Source organism: Vanellus vanellus (assembly GCF_965231255.1).
Source record: "Vanellus vanellus genome assembly, chromosome: 2".
Taxonomy (NCBI): Eukaryota; Metazoa; Chordata; class Aves; order Charadriiformes; family Charadriidae; genus Vanellus; species Vanellus vanellus.
Window position 1 is genome coordinate 27953603 of NC_138906.1, and position 25603 is coordinate 27979205.

The following is a 25603-nucleotide window of genomic DNA, read 5'->3' on the forward strand; positions in this document are numbered from 1 at the left end:
AATTACTTCTTTTTAACAGCAACGAGGCTATGTTTTAACTTTCATGTGTCTGAATTCTAATCTTAATATAACATTTTAAAGGTGATGACACATGTGAGTATCTTCTGTCCAGTGGAAGATTTCTTGGAGAAAAAGTATGGCAGCCCCACAGTTGTATGATGCATAAGTATAAAAACAGGTAAGGAAACTCATATCTTCTGTTCATCTGCCTGGAAAGAAGAGTAATTGTTGTTTGACTGCAGCTGTAGTAATTGCAGCGTCATCTGTTTTTCACTTTATAGCTGATTCTCTAGGGTTTCAAAAATACGCAATATTTTTCAGAATGAAGTCTTTTCCTTGCATATTGTCTATGTGTCTACAGTGTTTACCATAGTTGTATTTATATATAAAAATACAAATAAATTTTGGTAGTAGTGGTACTGATATGTGTTATGGAGAGCCACAAGATCATGCAAGAGACTGCATAGCTTCATGTCGCTCTCAGATTGCTGAGTGGGAAAATGCTGACCTTATATGTAGAATCGCAAGTAAAAAATCCCAAATAAAATTACCAACCACTTTTTTTCACTTACTAGTAAGAGAACTTTATTTTTTGAATTATGCTGTATATTACCATTTTGAAACTACTTTGTTTGTAGCAGAATAGGAAAGCCTTCTTCGTTGTTCGCCTAATCACATTAGCAGGAGAGTTCATTTTCATTTCTATGAAAATTACACAAAACTTTTTATTAATTCAGCATGTTTAAAAAAATATTTACCTTTCCTTAGAGCTGGATATAATGCTTAGAATTATCTAGATTGCTGTGTAGATTTTCTAAAGACTTTTTTCTAAAAATATACATTTCCTGTAATGTGAATGTTGCTGTTTTGTTTTATTACAGTGAAGCAAAAAATTGCCTCATAGGCAAACATATTGTGTTTATAGGAGATTCTAGAATCCGACAGCTGTTCTATTCATTTATAAAACTCATAAATCCTCAAGTCAAAGAAGAAGGAAATAAGGTGAGATACTTTATTTTGATGGTGTTTTTGTTTCTTTCTTCCTAATTTGCCTCATAACTCTTCTCTGAACTTCAAAAAAGCAAGGAATTACACCGTTTGCTGGCCTACCCATCAGGAGGAAGAACCACAGAAAGGTCTTTTGGAGAAGAACAATTTAAGACCAAGATAATTGTTTGGGTGCTAATGAGATGATTGGGAGTCTGAGAAGTGAACTAGGAAGCTTGAGAAAAAGCTTGCAGCAGTCTGGGAATAAATTAATGAAGCTGACTTGTCCCATAGCAACTTATGCTTCATATTTGGCTTCTTGATGAGAAAATGATTGCTTCTTTGTGTGTTTTTAAATAGTAGTAATTTATGGCTTATAATTTGTCATTTTAAATGTCAGCTAAATTGCTGATCTAATCTGCTCGTAAAAATCCTTGGGGCAATGACAGATTTCCAGGTCTAACTTGAGGCTGAAACTAAAAATAGCCTCTGGTCTTACCTTCCTTTTGATTGCTGCTGAAGAGCTGTTTTAATTTTATAAGGTGAAGAATGTGAGCTGCACCTTGCTGGGTGAAAACAGTAAGAAAGGGTTTAGCTGGGTCATTTTTTGAACAGAATATTCATTTCTTTTGCTATATCGTGCTTCTAGGTGTATGGATGTATGTACATATGTGAGGGAAAAGACATTTCACTTTCAACTGTAGATCGGGTTTGTCAATTATTTAGTGTCATTCAAAAGTGCAAGCTGGCAGCTTTTTCAGCAGGCAGCATGCAGTCACTTTCACTTGTCAAAATAAGATGTTTGATTGATCAAATAACTCTGTTTTTCCTGGTCTGTTGGTTAGGTCACAGTTGCTGCCCAACAGTGATGGTGAGATGATAGAGTGCTATAATTGATTTTTAAGTTGAGAGATATCTTTTGTCAAGTATTTATGAAATCACAATCTCAGTTTGTGGAAGAGAAATACGCTTGTTCTTTTGGACCAGGATTGAAACTAATATTATATTTACTAATATTTAAAAGAGGATTGTGTATGCAGTATCTGACTGCTTCCTTTCTGATTTCTTAGAGTCTCACTCAGCAAATTTAATGATGCATTCCAGACTTTATTTCTGCCTGAAGTTTTTTTTTGTTAATTCTTTAATTAAAACTGTTTTGGTTGTTTTCTGCAAAGAAAATGGGCAGATGAAAAGGAAAGCTAGGGGAAAGGAAGTGTAAGAAAAGAAAAAAAAAACTTTTTCTCATTTTGGGAGGCTAAATTTAGGAAAAAAAATTATACTTTTGTAACAGGGTGAACAGAAAGCTTTTCAGACTTTGTTAGATAGATTTCTTCCAGGAAAAATAACCCTTTATGCAAGTAGCTTGTTTTATCAAGAAGGTAACATAAACATTTTGCATGAGTATACTGACAAGTTTATACAAGAAAAATCCTTTCTACTGAAGGTAAACCTTTGGGTGAGAGAAAATTAACATATGAATGTAAACATTTTTTTTCTCTCTGGAAGTTTATCTTACTTTGGTTTTATTATTTTGGGTCTTTTGACAGCATGGAAATATTCCCTTTGAAGATAAATCTGCTTCAATTAAAGTGGTAAGTTTTTATCTAGCATTAAATTCCGAGCCATAATAATGCATATTATTATTCCTACAATGTAATCCAAATTGCAGTCAGAGTTGGATTTTTCTTTTTGTCAAATCTTATAATTTGGCCTTCCCAAAAATAGTTTTTGCCAGGAAGTTTGCTATTCCAATGCTGTAAGAATTCGTATCTGGGGCTAACTTGGAGTGGTAATTGTCATAATTGCCATCGAGAGCTCTATGATATCCCAGCAAGTTTTCCTTCCATTGTTTTTGCATGGGGAAATAACCACAATGTTGATTACAATGTGGATATTTAAAAAAAGAAAACAAACAAAGTACTCGGGGTTTGGTTTTATGAAGGACTTTGTTCTCCTCTGCCCTGGCAATTGGAATGGTGTCCTCAATAGCTTGCTTTGCTTCCCATGACAGCTGACAGCAGCACTGGGATTCTGCTATTCATGTATTTGTTTACTCCCTGGAGACAACTCAATTCTCTGTTCATGAAAACCAGAGAAGCAGTGTATTTGCTGAGTTGCCTGCAAGTGAGTTTTCAGTACTTGTTTGTGTACATTGTTAAGATTTAGGATGCAGAATAACATTTTAAGGTGTGAGCAAGTTAAGCTGTGGCAATTTAAGCCTATGCTGTCCTACTCTGTTGCCCTTCACAGTATGTTTCTCTGTTTGTGCTGTAACTAGCCCCGGTACAGGTGTGGGGTGGGCTGGTTTAGGAGTCAATTCAGCCAAAATCTTACCTTGCAGGGTTTGGTTTTGGTCAGGTCTGATGTGGCTCATCATATGGTTATGTGAATGCAGGAAAAGAGGGGGCAGAACACAAGGTAGGACAAAGGGGACAAAGCAATGTGATCTGTGTTGGGGTGTCCTGACACACAACTGCAACTTCAAAGCTCCTTAAGCCTTGGTAGGTGCCTAACCACCAAGATTGGAGATGGCAGGTTTGGGCTTTTGGGAAATGTCTGGGTAGTTAAGAATATATTCCTAGTCTGCTGCTTCCTTGTTTTGATGCCATATTGTTGTTGACATCATTGGCATGGTAGCTGAATTTTCACGTGCAGAATGGCTGTCACCCAGTAATGTAAATATGGGAAGTATTTGACCAACAAAAGAGAAAATCACTGAGAACAAGTGGAGAGTTTAATTTTGCCCTTTCTAGTCATTATAGTGATCCTTGTGTCCTTCAGCCACTGCAGATGGCTCACAGATTCCTGCCAAGTAGTGGATTGGCGGTACTTAAATGAACTACCAAAATCTTTAGGTTTGTGCAGGTGGAAAACAGAGGTTTCCCCTCTGCTGGTAGTGTTTCTGCATTCTGCATTATAAAGTTTCCTCACAATAATTTCTGCATAGGTAGTCCCTGCTATGTCCCTTTAATGGGTATTTTTAGTCCTTTTGATAGTTCTGCGCTTGTGGAATAACTAGATGTTAGGTAGTCTCGGCTTTACCTGGGACACGTAATAGCACTAGCCAAAGACTAGTCTGTCTTTTTAGATGAAGGTTGGGCGCTACTCCTGCCATGTGAAAAAATGTCAGTAGGTAATGCACTATTAGATTTAAACAGCTAATAATTTATGAAGTGGTAATGTAAAATGTTAGGATTTATTTTTGTTTGAAAATTGTGATTTCAAGCTGTCAATCACATTATGTAAAGTTCTGGAAGAAAAAAAAACAAAACTGTTGGTAAAAGCTTTGGTAAAATGAGCAAAAAGCAAGTTGTAATAACTAAGTAAGTTAAAGATGTGAGCTTTTTTTTCTTTCTGTTTTCCATGGTAGACTGAGATGTAAGGCTTTTCAAGCTAACTATAAAGGAAATCTCACATTGGGCCAAGTGTTTTTCCTTCACAGTTGGATTGATGGCAATTAGTTCCGGTTTTTTATTTTTTTGTTATTAGTTGACTGCTTGTCTTTAAGCCTACAGAGTAAACCTGCATTTCTTTTACAGGATTTCCTGTGGTATCCAGAAGTTAATGGCTCTATGAGGCAACGTATCAAATCTTGGACTGAGGTTTGTCTTAAAAAAATGTTTATTTTAGGAAAATACAGAAACTGACTGAGAACTACTACTTTTCTTTTTTTAATACGCAAAACTATAATTTCTAGGAGTCCAGGAACTGTAGCATAGCGCATAGATTCAGTCAGTTATGTACCAGAGATCTGAAATTTGACATCAAAATAGTGAAAGGGGAGTGTTTACTGGTGTATATGTTTCTGTGCATCTCCTGGTCTCACAAGGATGGCTTCACTTGGGCCAAAAATAAAACGCAAACCAAACCAGAAAAACCCTATTTCCTGGGAGCATGTTGATTCATCCTATTAAGGGCTGAAAGGATTTTACTCTGATTTGAGTTTCTCTTCCTCTGTGTCTGCGATGGCTCTGCTTCTATGTGACCAAACATTTTTGATGCTTATGGATCCCTTCCAACTTGAGATATTCTATGATTCTGTGATTTTATATTCATGTTAATTTGAGTTCCAAACTGAAAGAGAAAGGCAATTTGGAGAGTCAAGAATGCCTTGATTTATTTTTGTTTTTTAATATTTCCCTCAAATTACCTACTAATTATTTTATGTTTCAGTTATGCTGTAGGTTGTCGTGTTATTCAGCATGAAATTATGTATGTAATTCTGATATCAAGTAATATGTTTACAGATTGGAAACTAAATTTTTCTTGTTTCTCCCTTTGTTGACCTTTAAAAAGCCTGGAGTTATTTAGCAGTGGCTCCTGGTGATCCTTTTGCTACTCTACTTTTCATTCTTGCACAATACCTCCCATCAAGATAGCTGAAGTTATCATTCATTTTTCTTTTTCTGTGATTACTACAAAAATTTGAGAGCTGCTGAACCCTTGCTCATACTGAGGTGATCAGCACAATTTGTTTCCTTGTACTCTTCTGTTTGAGTACAGATTCTGTTCCTTGTCCTAGACATAACTTTCAGGGCATCAAGGGCAACAACTGTCTGTTGTCCTTGTTCTGGTTTTGCAGTGGGTTTATAGTCACTTCATTCAGTAGAACAGCTCAAACAGATATTTGAGAAGCTGAGAGATACTGAGAGAAAACGTAGCTCAATAGTATGATCTACAGTTTATTTGACCTTAAGAGGAGATGTTTAGATAGCTTTTAAAGAGAACTTGCTCTGCTAAATTGATGATTGTAAGTGCTTATTGATGCTTTGCACTTTTGCAGATTCTGTTATGTGAAAATTTTGATGTATCACAAATGGATGTTCTCTGTAATATATCTGCAATCTATTCTTTTGTAACCAGTAACTGATGAACAAGTTGAGTCATAGTTAATTAGAATATGTCTTAATTAACCTACTTAATATAATAAGTATAATTTGTGAATATTTTAAACTAATTTCTTTTTACTTTGTGTCTTAGAGTTCTGTGGCAAAACCTCATATAATTGTAGCAGGAGCTGCCACGGTAAGTTATACCTGTATAGGATATTTTAGTAAAGAAGAAAGTTCTAGTAGAATAACTTTATGCTCTCAAGTTGGTTACATGATAAAGCTATTAAACCAAATTTATAATAAAAAAATATACTGTCACTGATTTTTCTGTTATAACAAGTAGTATAAAATATCAGATATATTTTATTATAGCTTATTATATTTATATATGCAATGTACAGTACTTGCTTTTTGGCATTGCATTTATATATGCAATGTACAGTACTTGCTTTTTTTTGCTGCTTGATAAGCATTGATTAGCTTGAACCTAGCTAATAAATAAAGTAGCTTCTTTGTTAAAAGCAGATTATTCATTACAAAAGTTAAATAAAAGTTCTTGCATACAAACTGAGATGCATTTTTAATGAACTTTTCAGTCACAAAATACTGCTTTTGAGCTTGGCTGTTGTGGTTTAACCCCAGCTGGCAACTAGCACCACACAGCCACTTGCCAACCTCCCCTGCCCTATTTCCCCCCCTCCCGCTCCCCAGGAAGGGTTGGGGGGAAGAGGGGAGGGGAAAAGGAGGGGAAAGGGAGAAAAAAACAACTGGTGGGTTGAAACAAAGACAGTTTAATAGAAACAGTAACAGAAAAGGAAAAATAATAATAATAACAATATGACACAAGTCACTTTCGCCACCCTGTGAACTGGCACCATTGGGAGCAGTGATTGTGGAATCCCCCTTTATATACTGAGCATGAGGCCTATGGTGTGGAATATTTCATTGGCCATTCCATTGTTCTGCCTCTGCTTCTATGGGAAGCTGAAAAAGTCCTTGAATAGTGTAAACATCACTTAGCAACAACTAAAAACAGTCGGTATTATTTATTGACATTACTTTCACAGCAATCACTAGAAAGAAATTAACTTTCCCAGCTGAAACCAGGACAACGGCCCAGTCTGGAACACTCTTTTTGAGCACATATATTTCTTTTAGACTTATATGGTTAAAAACCTGAATTTAAGAATAATAATTCAACAACCAAAGAGATCGCACTTCCTGATTCTTGTTCTGCTGGGAGTTTGCACCACTGCTATGAACAGAGCATCACAGAAAACAGGGCTGACAAGGACCTGAAGAGGTCTCCTAACCCATCAGTTTGCCACAAGGCAGGACCAGTTACACCTGTATCCCACTTGACACAAGTCAACCAAATTCTTTAAAACTTCAGGAATGGAATTCAACAGCTCCCCCGTAGTAGTCTGTTCCAGTAGTTGGCTGATACTGGGAGTCAAGTGTCAAACAACTGCTCATCTCATTAATTCCACATTCAATGTGCCTTTCTTCCAAATATTTTGGAACTGGAATTTGAAAGGAATTCATACTAGCTCAGATGTAGAGGCGGGGGGAAATGTGTTCCATTTTAAAGAAATCCTTTGAAAACAGTTTGATTTAGAGACAGGTCAGGCATTCTGCCAATCTGGAAGCTCCTGGGCATGCCAATCTAGAGTGAATTCCCCCAGTTTTAGGGGAAGGTATATGCAGACCTCCACACATTTTTTTGAGGGATCAGATATTCTCTTTTTCTGTACAGGTGACCCCCCAAATTGTCTTCCTCTGTAGGATCCACATAAATATTTGAGCTTTAGGAATCTTAGTATGCCTAGAATATCTCTGCTTAGCCTGAGAATCTAGCATATTTTACTAGCATGAGTCATTGAATTTCACACAGAAAATGCCAATATATATGGATAGTGTTCTGGCATGCAGAAGGTCAGGTTACAAAACTACAGGACTTTTAGCTAAATAATTCCTTTTACTCATATACATTAGCCATAGTTTGTTGTCCTTTGTGGATAGCAGGAGATAGGAACCAAAAATGTGATACTCAGCTCTTTATAACACCAATATATTTACACAAAACATTAATAATGGTGTCTAGAGTTAGCCAAAGATAAACATCCTCTATTTCAAGGGACTTGCCGAAAAATAAAGTGCTTCAAAAATCTGCTACATCAGCAGCATTATCATGGCTAGCACTAATGTAGTAACGTGCTACTGGATTAAGCTGGTGTGTGCCTTGGACTTGTCAGCATTTTGAAACTGACCTGTATCTTTATCTTAGCTCTTGGTTTGGTCATGATACTTTGGTCTGGACATTTCTGTCTTAAGATAGCGACTGTGTAACAGTTTATAAATAGAAGCACGATCTCCAGTTAGTACAAAACTCAAGTTGCTTGGATATTCTGGGAAAAGGAGATGCTCTGAGAATGTCACTGCAGTGCTCTGCTTCGTAGTTCCTGACTTCCTATTGAATAGATTATGTTTCTTAAAATAACTGTTTAAATACTGTAGGTATTTCACAAGTAAAGATTTAGCTACTGGGAGAAACTTTTTTTTTTCCAGAGTGAGTTCTCAGAGCCTCTGCATGTTATTTGGTTTCATGAAGTATTTTTTTTATATATTCAATAATAGGCTAATTTATTTTTTTACAGATTTTGACTGAATTGGTATAGATGCAGTAATACTTAAAAAAAAATTTCCTACAGTGTGGGAGATTCAGAAGTTAGGAGAAATTTTTGGGTGGCTATAGCATTCTACCAATCATTTTATATAGAAGATTAAATCAGGAATTAAAATGGTTCTTTTTTTTTTTTTTTCTTTTTTCTTTGTGGATATCTGCAAAACAGATGGAAATAATTGGCTCGATACTACCGTCAGGTTTTGCTTGCATGCATCGCTTGCTGCAGTCAGTTTTCCTAGAGTAAAATCGACCGAATTGGCCGTGATTTTTGTATAATGTGACTGGCTTTGCTATTTCGTCATTGTTCAAGTCGAGGGGCTTTTAATTAAAACACCTAGCATCATTCAATTTATGAAAAATTAAATATTCGTTGAGTATTATGTACTCCACATTTAAATGGTATGATTAAATGTAATTATCTGTCTACATAGCTGCTTGGTCCAAAAGAAGTTTTTTAGCGCTTCAAAAGCGAAGACTAAAGAAATAATCTAGCTTTATAGAAATAATGAAAAATAGCTACTAACAGGGCAATGGAATCAGTTAATTAAGGGTCCTCAGACAAACAGGTTCTGAAACTCTTTCTTTATTTCTCCAGTGGTCTATCAAGATTCACAATGGCAGCAACGAAGCCCTCACACAATATAAAATCAATATCACTTCAATTGCACCTCTTTTGGAAAAATTAGCAAAAAGTAGTGATGTTTACTGGGTCTTACAAGGTAAAGTAATGAACAGTAGGTAACAATTTGTACTGCCACTGCCTGTTGAATTGTTATCTTGTACGATATGGAAAACTTAGTCTGTGCTGCATACTTGCAGAGTGCAAAGGGTGTTGGTTGAATTCCAGTCTGGCCTTCCTTGCAGCCTTAACTAGCTGGTACCTAGCTAGGTGTTACTAGTGATGGAGATTTTAAAGCTCGCTCAGGAAAATCTTTTGCCTTCAGAACTCCTAATTCTTCATTAGCTTACTGTCAGACTCAACGTACCAGGTCTGTTCTCCCTGGGCTGTGCTCCAGATGCGCCTCCTGGGAGTCAAGAACACAAGTGCATAAAACAGCTGTATTCCTGTGTTTGTGTTCAGTTAAATTTTCAGATTACATAAATAATAGGAGAGTTTCAAGAAGTGCATCCTCTGTGTGTGTCTAGAACGAATAGACATACTCTAGAGAATTTAAGTCTCTAGCATGAAACTTGCTTCAGTACACTAAGCGCTGATGAGCTAAGATTAGGAGCCAGAAATTATGGTTCAAAATGAATCTGTGGTATTTTTATTATGGTACCAAGCTTATATTCTTTTACTTTTCTTCAGTAAAACTAAGCTATGTCTCTGACACTGAACAATGAGATCATAGGTAGAATGGTTTAGCTCATAGGTAGAATGTTTTATCCTGCTTTATCTGCTGTAGAACACAGCATTTTAGATTATCATCACCTCAGTTAGAAACATAGGCAGAATTTGAGCCCTGATAGAATATACGCAGCTGTACCCTTACAGTCACATCCAAGTTCCTATCACAGAGGGTTCTAGAGGTTAACCTGGATCAACAGGTTACTCTTCCCACGTTCCTTTCAAAACCACGTTTATCTATAATAGAAGCAGTTAGCTGTCAGATACGGCCCAATGTTGTGTTGATAAAGATCCAGTCCATTTAAGTAATCTCTGAGCTCTATAGTGGAATAAATAAGAGGAAAAGCAGTCTGTATACAGAGTTCTAGGCATTGATTATCCAAAAGTAGACATTGAGGTAGCTGAAGTAAATCAATTTACAGCTTGTAGAGTGTGTATCACCAGAGTTACGAACATCAGTAGCTTTTCATAGCAACTTACTGATCTCTAGTTGATCTCTAGTTGACCTCTTGATCTAGAACCCCATATAGCTTTGTGTTAAGCTCTACATAATTTCTGAAGCCTGCAGGCAATTAAGTGGTGTTCCATTCTTCTGAAAAAACTGAAATTCTGCCACCAGTTAAACTGGAATCAACAGGAGCAAGTGGAATATACTTACAGACTATGACTTAGAGAAATGAGAAGCTGGTTTCTTCTGCAGTAACTAGAGGGTTTGAGAGAATTATTTTTTTTCCCACGTGTCTATTCTGCTGCCTGTCTTCTGTCCTCTTGGCTTTGGAATCTTTTCGTGGGGGATTCCATTACTGAGAGAAGGCATAAGCAACTCTGCACTCCAGCATTATACTCTCTCCATGGGTTTGGGGAAATTAAACAGGCATTCATGTCTGGCTAAAGCTTTCTAATCTATAAGTACATATGCATGACTAGGGAATGGCGATAAGAACACTTCATCATAAGCAACTCTCACTACTACTGTAGTTACTGTAACAGTCACTCATTCTTCATTGTACGTTTATTCTGTACCATTAAACAATTGTGACTAACTAAATGAAAATAGCCAGTGTAACTTGAGCTAAGTATTTGTCAAGTAGAAGATTAATGTGCCCCTTCTTTGTCCTTTCAAATTCAGACCCAGTTTATGAAGATATGCTGAGTGATAGTCGGAAAATGATCACTAATGAGAAAATAGATGCCTATAACGAAGCAGCTGTTCGTATTCTGAACAGCAGCTCCCGAAATTCCAAAGCTAAAGTTAAAGTGTTCAGTGTATCAAAATTGATAGCACAAGAAACTATCATGAAGTCTGCAGATGGGCTGCATCTCCCTGAATCGAGCAGAGATACAGTAAGTATTTTTATCACTGGTCAACATTAGAAAGTAATAATAGTAAACCAAGAATTTAAGTGAATGTTCTGAAAATGCAGACAATATGAGCGTAATGAGGACCTGCACATTCTCCAGGAAATCTTGTTCAGGAGATCTTAGTCAATGGGAAGGCACTCAGTTATATAGGAAGTTTAAAAAACATACTAATGCGTAGCTATTTTAAAATAGCTGTTAATCCGCTAGATCTTTTATATCCTGTGTCCAAACTTTGTGCCTTCATCTGCATGAATGAGTTAGTGTGATAATGATTTGTAAAGCAGTGCTAAGAAGTAAGTCTTAAATTTTCTCATATATGCCTATATAATTTTGCTAGTAAGGAGTATGAAAAGGATAAGAAAACACACAATATACACTCTCCTGGTCGCATGGAGTGCCGCTGACTGCATTTCTTATTTTATCTTTAACCTACCTATATATGCATGTAGTGAGCCCCTGTGAGCTTTGTCAGTCTGCTCTTCTTGTGACTGAGCTCTCCTGCCGTGTCACTTTTAGTTCCACTCCTTTGCAGGTTTCAGTTGCTTTCAGTACTGGGGGAACTAAATGTCATCGCACAACAGGTTTCAGTCTCATTGCCATGTTTGAGACTTCAATTACCGTGCCCCCTTAGGACCCAAGTTTGTGAGCTGTTTTTCATTTGTAGTCCATTTAGCTCTTTATAGCTCCTTTTATAGCCAGTAGAGAGAACCCTTCTGCTGTAGGGATTAGGCTTAGCTCTTTTTGCTTGCCTTACGGAGCTCAAGGGTTTCCTGTTTGGAAGAGATGTTTTGACTGTAGTGTTGAATGCAACTAGGTATATGGGGGTACTGTGAAATTTTATCTGTCTAATGATAAGGGAGAATTGCCTATGTTTTATGTCAGTGCATGATCTAGAAGAAAATTTTTTAGGATGAAAATGTTAACTTTTTTATTAAGAAATTAATTGACAAACCTGCCTATTTCGTTGACAGAATGCGATGATTCTTATGAATGTCTACTGCAATAAGATAATGAAGCCCATTGATGGCTCCTGCTGCCAGCCTCAGCCTCCTCTCACTCTGATACAGAAGTTAGCTTTCTGTTTCTTTACGTTGTCCATTATTGGATATTTAATTATCAATGTAATTCATCGGAATAATTTTCGGAAGAGCAAATCATGTACTGATTTGGAAAGTGGAGAGGAGAAGAAACCTGCCATCAGCACTCCTAATGTTTCTACTTTAGAGATGCTCTTACACTCCTTCTGCAAACTCGGTCTAATCATGACCTATTTTTATCTATGTGACAGAGCAAATCTTTTCATGAAGGAAAATAAATTTTATACACATTCGTCTTTCTTCATACCAATCGTCTATATCTTGGTTTTGGGGGTATTTTATACCGAAAATACCAAAGAGGTAATGATCATATTGACATCCTACTTATAACATTGTTTCCCAGTTTGAGTATAAATAACTAATTGCTAAATATTGCTAAATATTGAAAGTTAAATTTTCAAAGTTGGTATAACTTGTTTGTAAAAAAATGCACTCACAATCAATAGAATGTTTGTGTGGAATTAGATGCAAAACCTTTTTGAAAGCAAATGGGTATAAGTGCTTTTAGCCATTGTCACTCAGTCAAATTTGAAGTGAGCATAGCTCAGATACAAGAGAGTGTAGAGCATGTTAAAATCTGGTAGACCTGTGTCCGCTAGACAGAAGTCTTTTACAAATGAGACCTATTTACCCATAAATTGGTTTATTGTTTTGAACTTTTTCTCCTCATTTTATAGATGTTCGTTGTACTTTTTGGAATAGCAACACTCTTGTTTTGTTTTGCATTAGACTAAAGTGTTAAATAGAGAACAGACTGATGAATGGAAGGGCTGGATGCAACTTGTTATTTTGATTTATCATATCTCTGGAGCAAGCACTGTAAGTGATTTGAATTTCATATTTTTTTTCAGTGGGAGTGCAGTTTGTGAAAAGAAAGATAGTACAAATGCGTATTATAGTTGAATAGGATTAATAACTCACGCTATTGTTCCTGTAGTTTTAAAAATGCTATTAGCTGAATTAGTTTTTCTATTTAAGTGTAGATTTCTCTGACAAGAGCATTTCATGTGTTATTTAGCCAATGAAAAAATATACTTGTTTCCTCTATGTAGAATATTACATTAGTTGCTTTTTAATTGCTAGCAACTCTTCATTTTTATGTTCAGAACTTAAAACTGCTGAAGGTAAGCTTTCGAAGATCATTTCTTAACTCTCTCTTAAGTGGTTACGGAATATGGAAAATGTAGAGCAATAAATAGCAGAAACTCATTTTAACATCAGAGAGGTTAGGGCAACAAAAGAGCTTAGGAAGAAACAGGGAAATGCAGCATAATGTTTCTTTTCTTAGTTAAACCTGATTTACTGCAATGCAGAAAAAGCATAAAATTGGGGGGGAGAAAGCAAAATCAAAAGCATTTTCGTGGTCATTTATAAAACGTACTTTATTTTTCTCAACAGTTTTTGCCTGTGTACATGCACATTCGAGTTCTGGTTGCTGCATATCTGTTCCAAACAGGTTATGGACACTTCTCATATTTTTGGATAAAAGGGGACTTTGGTGTATACAGAGTATGTCAGGTAAGATTACCTACTTAGTGGTTTTTATTAAAAAAATTGTTCAGATAACGAAACAGCCAAGATGCAACCATACTCTGTAAACAATGTGATACGAGATTACTTAACCAAAATTTGCATATTAAAGATGGCTGTTTTATCTGTGTAATCTGACCTGTTTAATCAGTAGTGTTTATCTAATACAAACCTATAGCATATAAAAGATACTTGCCATGTAAAAAATGTAAGTATGTAGACTTTAAAATACCAAGACAAACATTTTCCAAAATACAGCAATGGAGTCTTCATCGCAGTAGCAATTTACAATATATAGCAATATACACGGAATGATCCAGGCGGGCTGGCTGGCAGTAAAAAGGGATATCATCGACAAATTTATTTCCTAGATTTATTCTGTAGTCACTGGTGAGTAAGAGGTGGAGAGCTGTGATGTTCTGAATCACCTTCTAGAACAACCTTTCTCCAGTTACTTTTGAAAATAGATTGGTGGTGTGAATGTTCTCATCTGCTCTCCCGTGTTGGCAAAAAAAAAAAAAAAAGTTTTCCCAAAGTAGCCATTGGAAATACTTCATTTTGCTTCTCTTACCTTGTTCTTAAAACATCAGTCTGCTCCATGTTGATATTTTCCTGTGTGTTTGGGTTTTTTTAGTTATAGGTATGTTTCTATTAGAGTTTTCTTTATACAAGTAGATAAACGTTTGGTGAATCCAAGAGGTAGTTGTGTACAGAATTTCTTTTTTTGTCATCTTCTGTGAATAAAGGTAATTACTCAGCAAGTTATTCAGCACATTGGTTTGTTTGCTCCCGGCACGACAAGTCTTTATATAGATGGAACAAATGTTGTCTTGTTTCTGATTTTAACTGAAATAATTTTCACTTGCTTAAATTTTGAAAGCTTTTAATTTTTGTATGCATTTTGGATTTTTTCCTCACTTGTAGGTGAAATGAAAAACTTTATTGGTTAGATGGGGACATTAATAGTGTCCCAAAGCACTTGTGGTAGCTTTCTTTCCTTCAGATGAGTGATCTTTTGGATCATTAAAGAAACTCTTCACAGTGCTATTTTATTAAGTATCCAACTGTTTTGCAGTGAAGTATATTACTAATACATGAACAAGAGGCATCACTGTAGTATTGGTTACCTCTTTCAAGACATAGCAAGTATTGCCAAATATTGTACATTATTTCATTCTCAACTGAGAATTTGTTGGATTGGGTTTTTTTGCTGAGAAAGTAAGTTCTGTGTAACTATAATTAACCATTTGATATCTAGAGTATGGTCAGAAATACCCCACCACTTTCTTTAGAAACAGATGAAAATTTCACAAATGTATCAGAGGTATCTGCTTCCTTTGAAAAACGAATGTGCAGGGGGGTTTTGGTTGTTTTGGGTGTTTTTTTAATCTTATTTAAGAACTGGTGTTTTTCTTGGTCCAAAAGCTCTTTCAGTTATGGGTATGAGTTTTCAGCTCAAAATAGGGAGAAAACAAATACTTTCCAGTCAGCTATATAGATTCAATGGGTTGTTTTCATTTCCAAGGACAGTGTTTTGGAGCCTACATTTGATAATAAAAAAAATGAATTTTCACACCATAACAGTACTGGAGAACATACCTACTTTTGTGGTTTCCCTCCCAGGTTTTGCAGTGTTTTCTGTAGCAGTTTAAAAAATAAAAATAAATCTTTAATTGCAGTTGAGATTTTATAATCTCATGTAACTCAGGTCATCCTGCAGCACTGGTGATGACATTACCCTGGCTTTAACTGAGCTAGCCCAGGTGCAATGGGAGTGAAAGCAGAGAGGCATTAACAGCATCCAGTAACTGGAATACTCAATCCCTAGCCTGGAGTCAGTTCTTTTTTACCCTATTTTCTATCTCTACCTAAATAGGCCAGCGTAGGACAGGTCCAGTACTACATAATCTGCCTGCAGTCTTGTATTGCATTATTGATGTTCCCTGAGATACTTTTCCCGTGTTTCAACTGACATATAATCAGCACGTGAGATGTAAAATGTGTAGGTATTTTCATATAGTGCTAAAGAAACATGTCTCCCATCTCTCTTAGCTTTGCCTCCCAGTTAATGTATCCTCTTTCTTCTCTCCTCTGACTCCTTCCAGGTTTTATTTCGTCTCAATTTCTTGGTCGTGGTACTGTGCATAGTGATGGACCGACCGTACCAGTTCTACTACTTTGTGCCATTAGTCACAGTCTGGTTTATGATCATTTATGCCACCTTAGCTATATGGCCTCAGATAGTCCAGAAGAAAGCAAATGGTAAGATTTTTTTTTTCCCCTTCTGCTATAAATCATTTGCATGTTACTACAAATGATAACCATACAGAAAACCGTATTGTTAGTACATCTCATTCTCCTTTTAACATAGTCAAAATACGTTAAACAGCTGTTCACAGAAGTGTGGTTTGTCGTAGATGAATTGTATGTCAGTTGAAAAATGTAACAGCTGATAACTAAAGTTTGTCTCTGGTTACAGTAATATTAGAATACTTTTTAATAGGTTTCGACCATCAGAAATGTGTTTTATCAAGAGCTGTAATATTACTGAATGCAAACTAAGAATATAGGTTGCGCTATGTATGCTGACTGAGGTTGTTGCTGTAGTGTACTAATGGGTATGGCATGAACAGTGAGTGTTTAGACTTTCCCATTCTGCATTGCCAACGTGTCTCATCCATCTTGAGCACTAATTCTGCCATATCCTGCGAAATAGGATCTTGGGGTTTGTTATTTTAGTATCTTAGATTAAGTGAATTATCAGAAGTATGTCTTGTGATACAGGTATTTTAAATAAAAATTTAAGTGAAATTCCAGTTCATTTTAGGTACTGCGGTTCATTGAAGAGCAGTTATCATGTGGTAAATGCTTATTATTTAATTCACCTAAATTAGAACTAAAACCTTAAGAGTCTTAGATCCTCCTTCCCTATTGATGGAGTAATATCCAAATTTTATAATCTGCAGATATGACAATGAAATTTACCAAATGGCTGCTGGGAAGAGATGCTGCAAAAATATAATTAGAGAGTAGTTTTACAAGATATCTCGAAGGCAAATAGCTCCAGTATTATTTTTTTTTTTCTTACTAAGGCACTTCTGTTCCAGATACAGAGAAATGACTGTTGTGTACTTCGGCACAATAGTGTACTGTGAAACTAGAAACTCTTTCAGTGACAACTTTCACTTGTTTACATCCCTGATTACAGCTGCAAATTTATATGGTGAGAGAGGGAAATGATCTCTGTTGCAACGTTGAGGCTTGGGTAGAGCTTAGTATCAGTCAACAGCTTTGAGGAGCAATTTCTCAGGCTTGTCTTAACAAGATACTTGTCCATAATGACCTGCAGTTGAGCTTTGGAGTGTTAATGATATCTCAAAGTTTACTAGTATATGCTGTACTTATTTCACATGCCAAAAGCTGTTGTGCATTTTGTTTTATTTATTTATCTACAGTCACCCTAGAATAAGGACTGCCTGTGCAGTGTTTGGGAAGGCAGAGGCTTTAAAACAGTGTTTCTGTTGGAACACCTAAATTATCTTATTTCTGTATGTATGTTGTCCCTGTTTTAGACATGAGGCTTAATTTGGGATTAATAGCTTGTTAATTGCTTATTTTAATTGCTTCAAGTAAAATTTAGTATGTAAATGTGGATAGTGATAAAATATTGCTGGTAATATTCGAACACTTATTTATGAATGTATCTATTACTAAGCGTAGCTACACTAAATAATTGGCAATTATTATTTAATGTGTCCTGGGTTTTGCTATTGAAAAATTAATGACTGTATACTGATTAATTTATTTCTTCCTCAGGGAACTGCTTATGGCACTTTGGTTTGCTGCTGAAACTGATTTGCTTACTGACATGTATATATTTTCTGTCATATTCTCAGGTTTGTAAATTTTGACTGTTTTTATCCTTAAGGACCTAAGAGTATATCACCTATCTCTACTTTTTGTTCCGGTATCGTAAATAGAAAAGAAAAAAAAAAGGAATCTTTCTGTTTCTTTTCATATTTGAATTGGTGTGGATGCTGGAAAAAACACAATTGTGTATCTTACTCATCTGTAACGCTTGACAAGTTTTCAGTATGCTACTACAAATGTAATAAATACAAAGGTCTACGCTTGGTTTTGAGGGTGGGTTTTTTAGACGTGCTTGAAGTTACTGGGTTTTGCTAGCATATGGTGCTACATATGGTGATATGAAGATCTGTGTCTCTTAGAGACCTGGTGTTGGCTTTGATACCTTTTCAAAAGACTGGTTCTCGTGCTAAATTAGTGCATGCTGTGAGCATAGTTGACAGAAATAAGGGCAGAGTTTGTCACTCTAGGATTTTGCAGGGGAAGTAGTGTGGTTTTAATCCCTCATTGGTTTTAAGCCTGTTGAACTGTAGCCTTCTGTAGAGTATGCATTTGTCACCCCAACACGTCAGTGGATCTCTCCCTTTAAGCCTGCAGTACAAAACGGAAGGCGTGCCAATACCTTTATGGGAAGCAAAACTGAAACCCTCTCTCATCTGAAGAAGTATTTCTGGGTGGTGTGGTTTTTTTTAATTTTGTTGGGGGGAGTGCTTTCTAACAAAACCTATTATTTTTGGAATGCCACATAGCTAGTGAAATAGGGATGTGATAATATTAAAAGGCAGCATATTGATTTAAATTTAGTAAATAAGGTTGACATCAGTGTTAATGGTTTTGCCATGTTTATTTTTTACAGGGCGCGTTTGAGAAGATATTTTCTTTTTGGCCACTGTCCAAGTGTTTTGAACTGAATGGGAATGTCTATGAATGGTGGTTTAGGTGGAAGTTGGATCGCTATGTATGTAACATTTGAATAAATTTATACTGGTCTTTTAAGTGTATTTTTAATTTGGGGTGGGGGAGGGAGGGCTGTTTTCCTTTCCTCCAGAGAAAGCAGGAGTTTGTCCCAGTGGATTGTTTAATAGAAGACTAAGCTGCATCCATCTTACTTCTGCAAATGTCTGTCAAAGCCTTGCTTAAAAGATAGATGTTGATTTATTTGCTGCTAGGTCCTGCTTAGTTTACTTTAAAAAAAAAAACCATCATAAAGTGACCTAGATTTGTCTTTTCCCAAAAATTTTACTGCAAAACCTAACACCTGTAGCACTTCAGGCTATTGAAATACAAGGAAAATTATTGTGGTGGCTTTCTTGATAATATTTTTTGAAAGTTGTATCAATTAGGCATATATTTCTTTCAAGATAACATTTAAAACACTGTTAAAATCAGGGTCTCGATGCCAAAACCAGACTATTCTTGCACATATTTTTAAATGGTTTTCCACTGGCAAAGTGCTTTCTTTCCAGTTACTGACCTTACAGCGTGGGGGAATAGAACAGGGAGACGCTGGGTTCTTTTTTTTTTTTGCTTTCTTGGTAAGGTGAGTTCCTAAGGTGGGAGCATTTATTTGCTAAACTTATCCTTAATGGGATCACTTGCACACTTCTACCTCTGGCAGTCTTCAGTAACTGAAATTTGCAGAGCAGACAGTTGCTGCGTCCTGGGCTGTTCCCATCGGCAGTGCACACTGCGTTGCGACATTTCAGACTTGGAGCTTGGTTGCCTGTGAACAGCGTGTATGCTGTGATTTTGCTAAAGAGGAAGTCCCAAAATAAATATAGAAGACAGGCACCACATGGGCCTGAAACAGCATCGTGTTGCTAGCTAATGAGAACTTGGCATCAGATCATAAATTACTCTGTTGAAGAATTGTATGTGTGAGAGAGGGAAGCACTTGTAGTACTTCTTGAATGTTTTCACCTGCCAACTTGGGAGAAGGCCAGAGACTCATGTTTTTTCACCAGAGAAAGCCCTTTTCAATGCTGGCGCAGATTGCAGAGGGGATAGTAGGTACTTGAAAGCTTCTTAAAATTTCATTGTCGTGTCTTTAATGCTCTGTGAAGCATTAAGAAGAGTACTTTATTTGTAGTTTCCGAGTTGATTTAAAAATGCAGCTTATGACAACCTAGTGTAGAAAGCCTGTTTTTGTTTGCTTCAGTAAATCTGGGAAAGGACCTTTTGACACCTAAGCTTTGGTATTATGAATAGTTTATCCTGTAACGTTTCTGTTAAGAGTTTGTACCTGAAGTACCTGTAAAAGCCATGAAATATTCATTGCATTCTGTTTGTCTTTTACAGGTGGTTTTTCATGGGATGCTGTTTGCTTTTATTTATCTGGCATTGCAGAAACGTCAAATGATATCAGAAGGAAAGGGAGATCCTCTTTTCTCCAACAGAGTTTCAAATGTTTTATTATTTATTTCAATTGTATCCTTTTTGGTACGTACCTAGTATAACTAGTATAATCAGGTTTGTAAATCTCTAAAGAATATGTTCTCTGAAGTTCTTTTTCAAAAAATATATTGATTTAAAAAAGCAAATCTTGATCTGGAGATATTTCAGCTGTGTTTTCGTGCACAGCCCTACCTGTCTCCTCACTAAAATATTTTTCCCTTCAGTCAACTGTAGATGAAAACATCATCACTCTTCCAGTTCATTGCAAAGGTTACAAGAAAATTGGATCATAAAAATATGGTAGATAACGCAGCTCTTATCTCCACTCTTGATCGCTTGTCTATTTATGATGAAAAAATTGTCAACAGTATGGCTGTATCATAGGATATGAATAAGCACGGTATTCATCAGTGGCAAAGAAGAATCTGAGAGAAACACAAAACTAAGCACAATGCAGGTTTTTTTCCTCTCACTGTCCCACATCTTAGTGAACCAACTACCGATGAAGCACTTCAAAACAGCTTACCTCTTGTTTCATTTTTAAATGTTACATATAATTGCTACACAGACTGATTTTTATATCTTTCAGACCTACTCTATTTGGGCTAGTAGCTGTAAAAACAAGACAGAGTGCAATGAACTACATCCTTCTGTTTCTGTGGTGCAGGTAATTATAATTATAGTCCTTTTCCTTACAGTGATAGAATGTAGTCTGTTCTTATTTGGCCTGTTTTAAAAATTCTTTTCAAAGATATTTTTGCTTTAGCATGGAATGTCAGATATTGAGCTTCATTCTCATGTCTGAAAGTGAAAAAGGGTTTAACTACATTGCTTACTGTTTTTCATTGCCTCTAAGCACTGAAATCACATACCGTGATTATGCTTTTGATTAACCTCGATGTCCTTAGTGTAGGTTTCTATATACACTGTTTAAGTCCAAATCCAACTTTTGACAAATTGCATAGCAGTGGAAAAGAAGAAAGCTGTAGGGAAGCACGAGTGTTTGGGAGGTGTTAGTGCAGGAAGCAACCTATGGGACCCTGTAGTCGCTTTTAGGCAGAGAAGAAGTGGGCCGCAGGGACATGCATGTGGTTTGCTTAAAATTAGATTTTCCTCTTACTGTATGCCCTGCTCCACTCTATTGCAGCTGTCTGATTATGTTCCCTCTCGCTTTTGTTTTTTTAATGGTCTGTCCTGCTCCCTTGAGGGGCAGCACGTGTGATTTAACTTTTTAATATTAATTTTTCCATCTTCATGCCTTCTCTTTAAAAATTGAGGGTTAGCTCAGATTTGTGGCCACCTTCATTTTAGGCTGGCATGGTATAAAGATGTTTTGTGACCGTGCCTCATAAGTGTATAGTAATATCTATCAACATCAAGGCTACGATTCTACTGAAGATGTAAATGTGACTTGCTCTGCTATAAGAATGTGTGTAAGAAATTTGCAATTTCAAGACCTACATTGTTCAGTATAAACTGCGTGGATTTTAATTTGGTTTATATATTTATTCGATTTTTAAAGAAAATGCATGATGCACTTCTATTTAGACAATGAAAATGAAAACCTTTTTTGTGTGTGTTATCTGTTTGTCATTCACAGTCACTGTTGGTTTACTTTTTTTTTTTTAAGATTTTAGCTTTCATACTCATCAGGAATATTCCTGGTTATGTCCGATCTGTGTATAGCTCGTTTTTTGCCTGGTTTGGCAAAATTTCTCTAGAGGTAAGCAGAATGATCTGAAGTACAGTGAATTGAAACTTAGAAACGCAAGATGGCTTGATTATCTAAATTGTAGTATAACACATAAATAGTGAAAACATTTATTGGATTACTTAATACCATACTGTTGTGTTTGACCTCTTCTAGCATTGTAGCTTCCATCTACACTTAAAAATCATAGCTGAAATAGCAGCCTCCCAGTACCAAACTTACTTCTTACGCTGTTTTGGGGGGGAAGTTTAGGGTTGTGAGAGTGGGGATTTAAGGCTGGAGTAAGCTGTGGTGTGAATGCAGTTGGAATAAAAATTTAAGCCAGTTGAAGAATCAGCATGAATTACACTTACTGGTATAAGTACACTTATAAATGTCTTTGCCCTAGAACGCTTTCCTGCATTAATAAACAAATGTAACTTTATAAAAAAAACCCTTCTTAGTGCAAATGTTACCTTGTTCCATTGAGCATATATTTTGAACAGTAGGAATTATCTTGCTTTCCATTTTACTTGCTGTTTAGTAATATTAAATGTTTAATTTTATTGTATTACTAAAATAGATTTTAAAAAGGGAAAGGAACTTACAGGAGAAACTCATTGTATTACAATGATGTAATACATGATTTTGAATTGTTTTTAAAGGATCACATTTTCACTGTTCTGATTCCTGTTGAACTTTTAAGGTGCTGATCAACTCCAGGTATCTTTCCATTCATTAGCAGTCGAAGCATTATCGTTTATTTGCAGGCATGTTAGTTCAAACCCTCACCAGAGATACAGAAACTGAGTGGAGGTGTATTCCTCATCTGTTCTGACATGATGTAAACGATGCTCCTTTCTGCCATAGTTGGTTAAGGTCTAAGCAAACCCATTTTACTGTGTACTCTAACAGACTAATAGTTTTGTCTCAGAGCAAAGACGTGGAAAACAGCTTCTCAAAGTTTGTTAATTAATCATAAATATCTGACTTGAGCAGAAGCACAGTGTGTCAGTTGATGCAATAATAATAATTACATGTTTTTATTTAAGTAATTATATTTATACGTAAGCATTATTAAACACACTCTTTTTTTCTTTTAGCTTTTCATTTGCCAATACCATATTTGGCTGGCAGCAGACACAAAGGGGATCTTGGTGCTCATTCCTGGATATCCGATGTTTAATGTTCTCGTCAGCACTTTTATATTTGTGTGTGTGGCACATGAAATTTCTCAGATCACTAATGATCTAGCACAGATTGTGGTTCCTAAAGATAACTCAACTCTGCTGAAAAGGTTGCTATGCGTAGCTGGATTTTTTTCTGGACTCCTCTTCTTCTCAGCAATGCAAGATCAGTCAAGGCATTAACTTGAAAAGATTCTTGGAAACTTTCTTCAGGTTTACTTTGTGTCTGCCTGAACAAAAATTCTCAACTGGAGGTACAAGAAGACATTTAAATTAAGTGTGTGGAAAATGTATATAGTACAAATGTACATATTTTGTGTGGAAATAGCCTTCTCAAATAATCTGAGAAACAAGAATGCACTGTACAGAATTGCATGTGAAAATGAGTCTTTTCTACTGGATATGTTTCTGTTTACATATGTGTTTAAACGTGACACAAAGAAGTGAAGTTAAATGGTTTAGCAATATCATGTGCGTATCACGGAATTCACTTTACCTTGGGTCAGCCGAACAAAGAGTGGCTGTTACTCGAGTACTGCCTATACGTAACACGTGCTGTCATCGTTCTCATCAAGGAACAAAAAAGAGCAAACTTGTGGTCCCTTGTTAATGGTCACCTTTAGCTGATGTGAAACATGAAGTTACTGGTAAACCAGGCTATTTTTCTGAACAAAATGGTAATTTTTTGTTTAGAAATGAGTATTTGGGGTGGATATAGTATATGTTATATGAAACCCTTTATACGTGGAAATAAAATCATCACCAATTCAGTGATTTAAGATTATATACAAGTTTACATAATATTTTAGGGCTTTTTTTTTAGAAATTTAAGATGTTTTCAGCAAATATGGTGAATTCTGAGGTGAAATTTTTTATAAAGAATTCTTTTTCCCTAAAATTGTTTTTTTTTTTCATAAGTTTTTCACTAATTCATTTAACTATGTACACTTCTCAGTGAAATCCCAGTGAACAACAATGAATAATTTTCAGAGACTCAGTTCAAGACGGAGAACTTCTGGAAGACCTCCAGCCTTTTCCAGTCAGATGAAATCCCATCGTATCCACTCCATCAGATCTTAAGGAAATGGGAGAACAGGGGAACGGTGATCTTCGAACCTCTGTCTGAATTTGTAGGTGACCTTGAATGAGGTGTCATTAGGGAACTGGTGCCATATTCTATCCTGTAATAATATTTTCATGTAAAAGGATGCGAGTCAAGGATGTAAGTCCAACTGGTTGATATCAGGAGGAGGAGGGATTGAGTGGTCAGTCTGGCTACGTGCAAATGGTGGAGTCTCAGAATTACAAATGAAATGAGATTGGAGCTGTTTGGAGGAACCTTTTTTCCCATCCTTTCTAGCAGTGCCCATCTTTCTTAGTAACTCTTTCCTTTAGCATAGAAAGTAAAATCAAAAGAAATAGACCTTCAGTGTGGCAGTGACAAGCTGTAATTTACATTCCTTTTATTCAGCGAAGTTACGGTCATTTCTTCGCTGTTTGTAGTTTTGGTTCAAGTGATAGTTTGACCTCTAGTTGCCTTTTCATTTTATTCTTCTACTGATTACTTGTTAGCAGTCAAAAAGATGAGCACAATATTGTTTTCCAAGCATATGTGCAATTATGTACGATTATAAACAATATGAATCCTAATTTGTACCATATGTACAGTTTTTCACCTTATACCAGTTTAAAAATTGAATTCAAACTTGCAGCCACCAATGAGTGCAAAAAAAATTTATGAAAAGAATTTATGAAACCTCCTTCATCTGTACGTCTGAATGGAAGAAACGGTATAGGTGAATGCTGGAGCGGGGGATGGGACGCATAACCTTCATCTATGCCAGTATTAGGAGCAATGGGGAACTGTGAGTTTGAGGGGTAATTTTTGTTTTGTTCTTCACAACTTAAGTATTGTAGATATAATTTTATTTATCTGTTGTACAGACTTGGTTAAAAGATTTATTTTTAATGTTTGAAATAATGCACTTGTTTACTATTGCTGTATGTGGGATAAATATATTTTCTTTTCAGGTTATGTAAAAATATGATGTAATTTAAACATTAAATAAACGTGCTGTGGATGCTTATTTTTGTAATGGGAGCAGCATCAATTAAGTAAAAACTTCTTGCTTGGCTCTAGCTGGGCTCCAGTTCACTACTGTACCCACCTTAAATCACAGATTAGTATTGCAGAGTTTCTCCAAAGTGATATTCTGAATACTGGTACTTCAAATTAAGGGCTTAATTAGTTCACTTGTATCACAAATTATTTCAGATGCAGTGCAGGAAGAAAGATTCTTCTGCAGTAAATCGCACTGTCCCAGGGCAGATGAAATTACAGCCAAAACCACCCCTGGAGGTCGGGGGACTTCAGCAGAACTCCACAGCGGAGGTGGCGGGTACTTTTTCCCGCTGTTTATAAGCTAGAAATGCTGTGGCAGCGCTGTGCATGAAAATAGAGGAACTGACTTTGAAGAAACATGAAGAAACCCATCCTTAAGATTTGTTTGGGTTAAGCAATTTAGCTTTTAATTTAGGTACTTAAGTCCCACGCTAAAGAGAAGGAGGGGCTCCTTAATCAAAGGATTCAGAGGGGTAGTTCCTGTCCCCAAAGCTCCTTGTA

The 25603-nt window shown here is 36.1% G+C and overlaps 1 protein-coding gene across 1 annotated transcript; it reads left to right on the forward strand.

The window, feature by feature from the left end:
• The first annotated feature begins 925 nt into the window (after nt 1-925).
• On the forward strand, nt 926-25061 carry CASD1 (CAS1 domain containing 1). The gene is made up of 16 exons (XM_082479195.1): nt 926-1002; nt 2535-2579; nt 4527-4589; nt 5968-6012; nt 9101-9224; nt 10983-11197; nt 12187-12612; nt 13042-13131; nt 13711-13830; nt 15948-16104; nt 17659-17738; nt 18566-18667; nt 20008-20148; nt 20693-20770; nt 21734-21826; nt 22897-25061. Exons 3-16 carry the CDS (start codon nt 4560-4562, stop codon nt 23161-23163), a joined length of 1968 nt encoding a protein of 655 aa, XP_082335321.1. The 5' UTR covers nt 926-1002; nt 2535-2579; nt 4527-4559; the 3' UTR covers nt 23164-25061.
• Nucleotides 25062-25603: the final 542 nt, after the last annotated feature.

Bases quoted from the DNA above. Each gene is read 5' to 3' on its own strand.
- CASD1 (XM_082479195.1), top strand. From the start codon at position 4,560: ATGAGGCAACGTATCAAATCTTGGACTGAG. The intron at 11,198-12,186 runs GTAAGTATTTTT...TTTCGTTGACAG, and splicing joins CTGAATCGAGCAGAGATACA to AATGCGATGATTCTTATGAA. The intron at 13,132-13,710 runs GTAAGTGATTTG...TTTTCTCAACAG, and splicing joins ATATCTCTGGAGCAAGCACT to TTTTTGCCTGTGTACATGCA.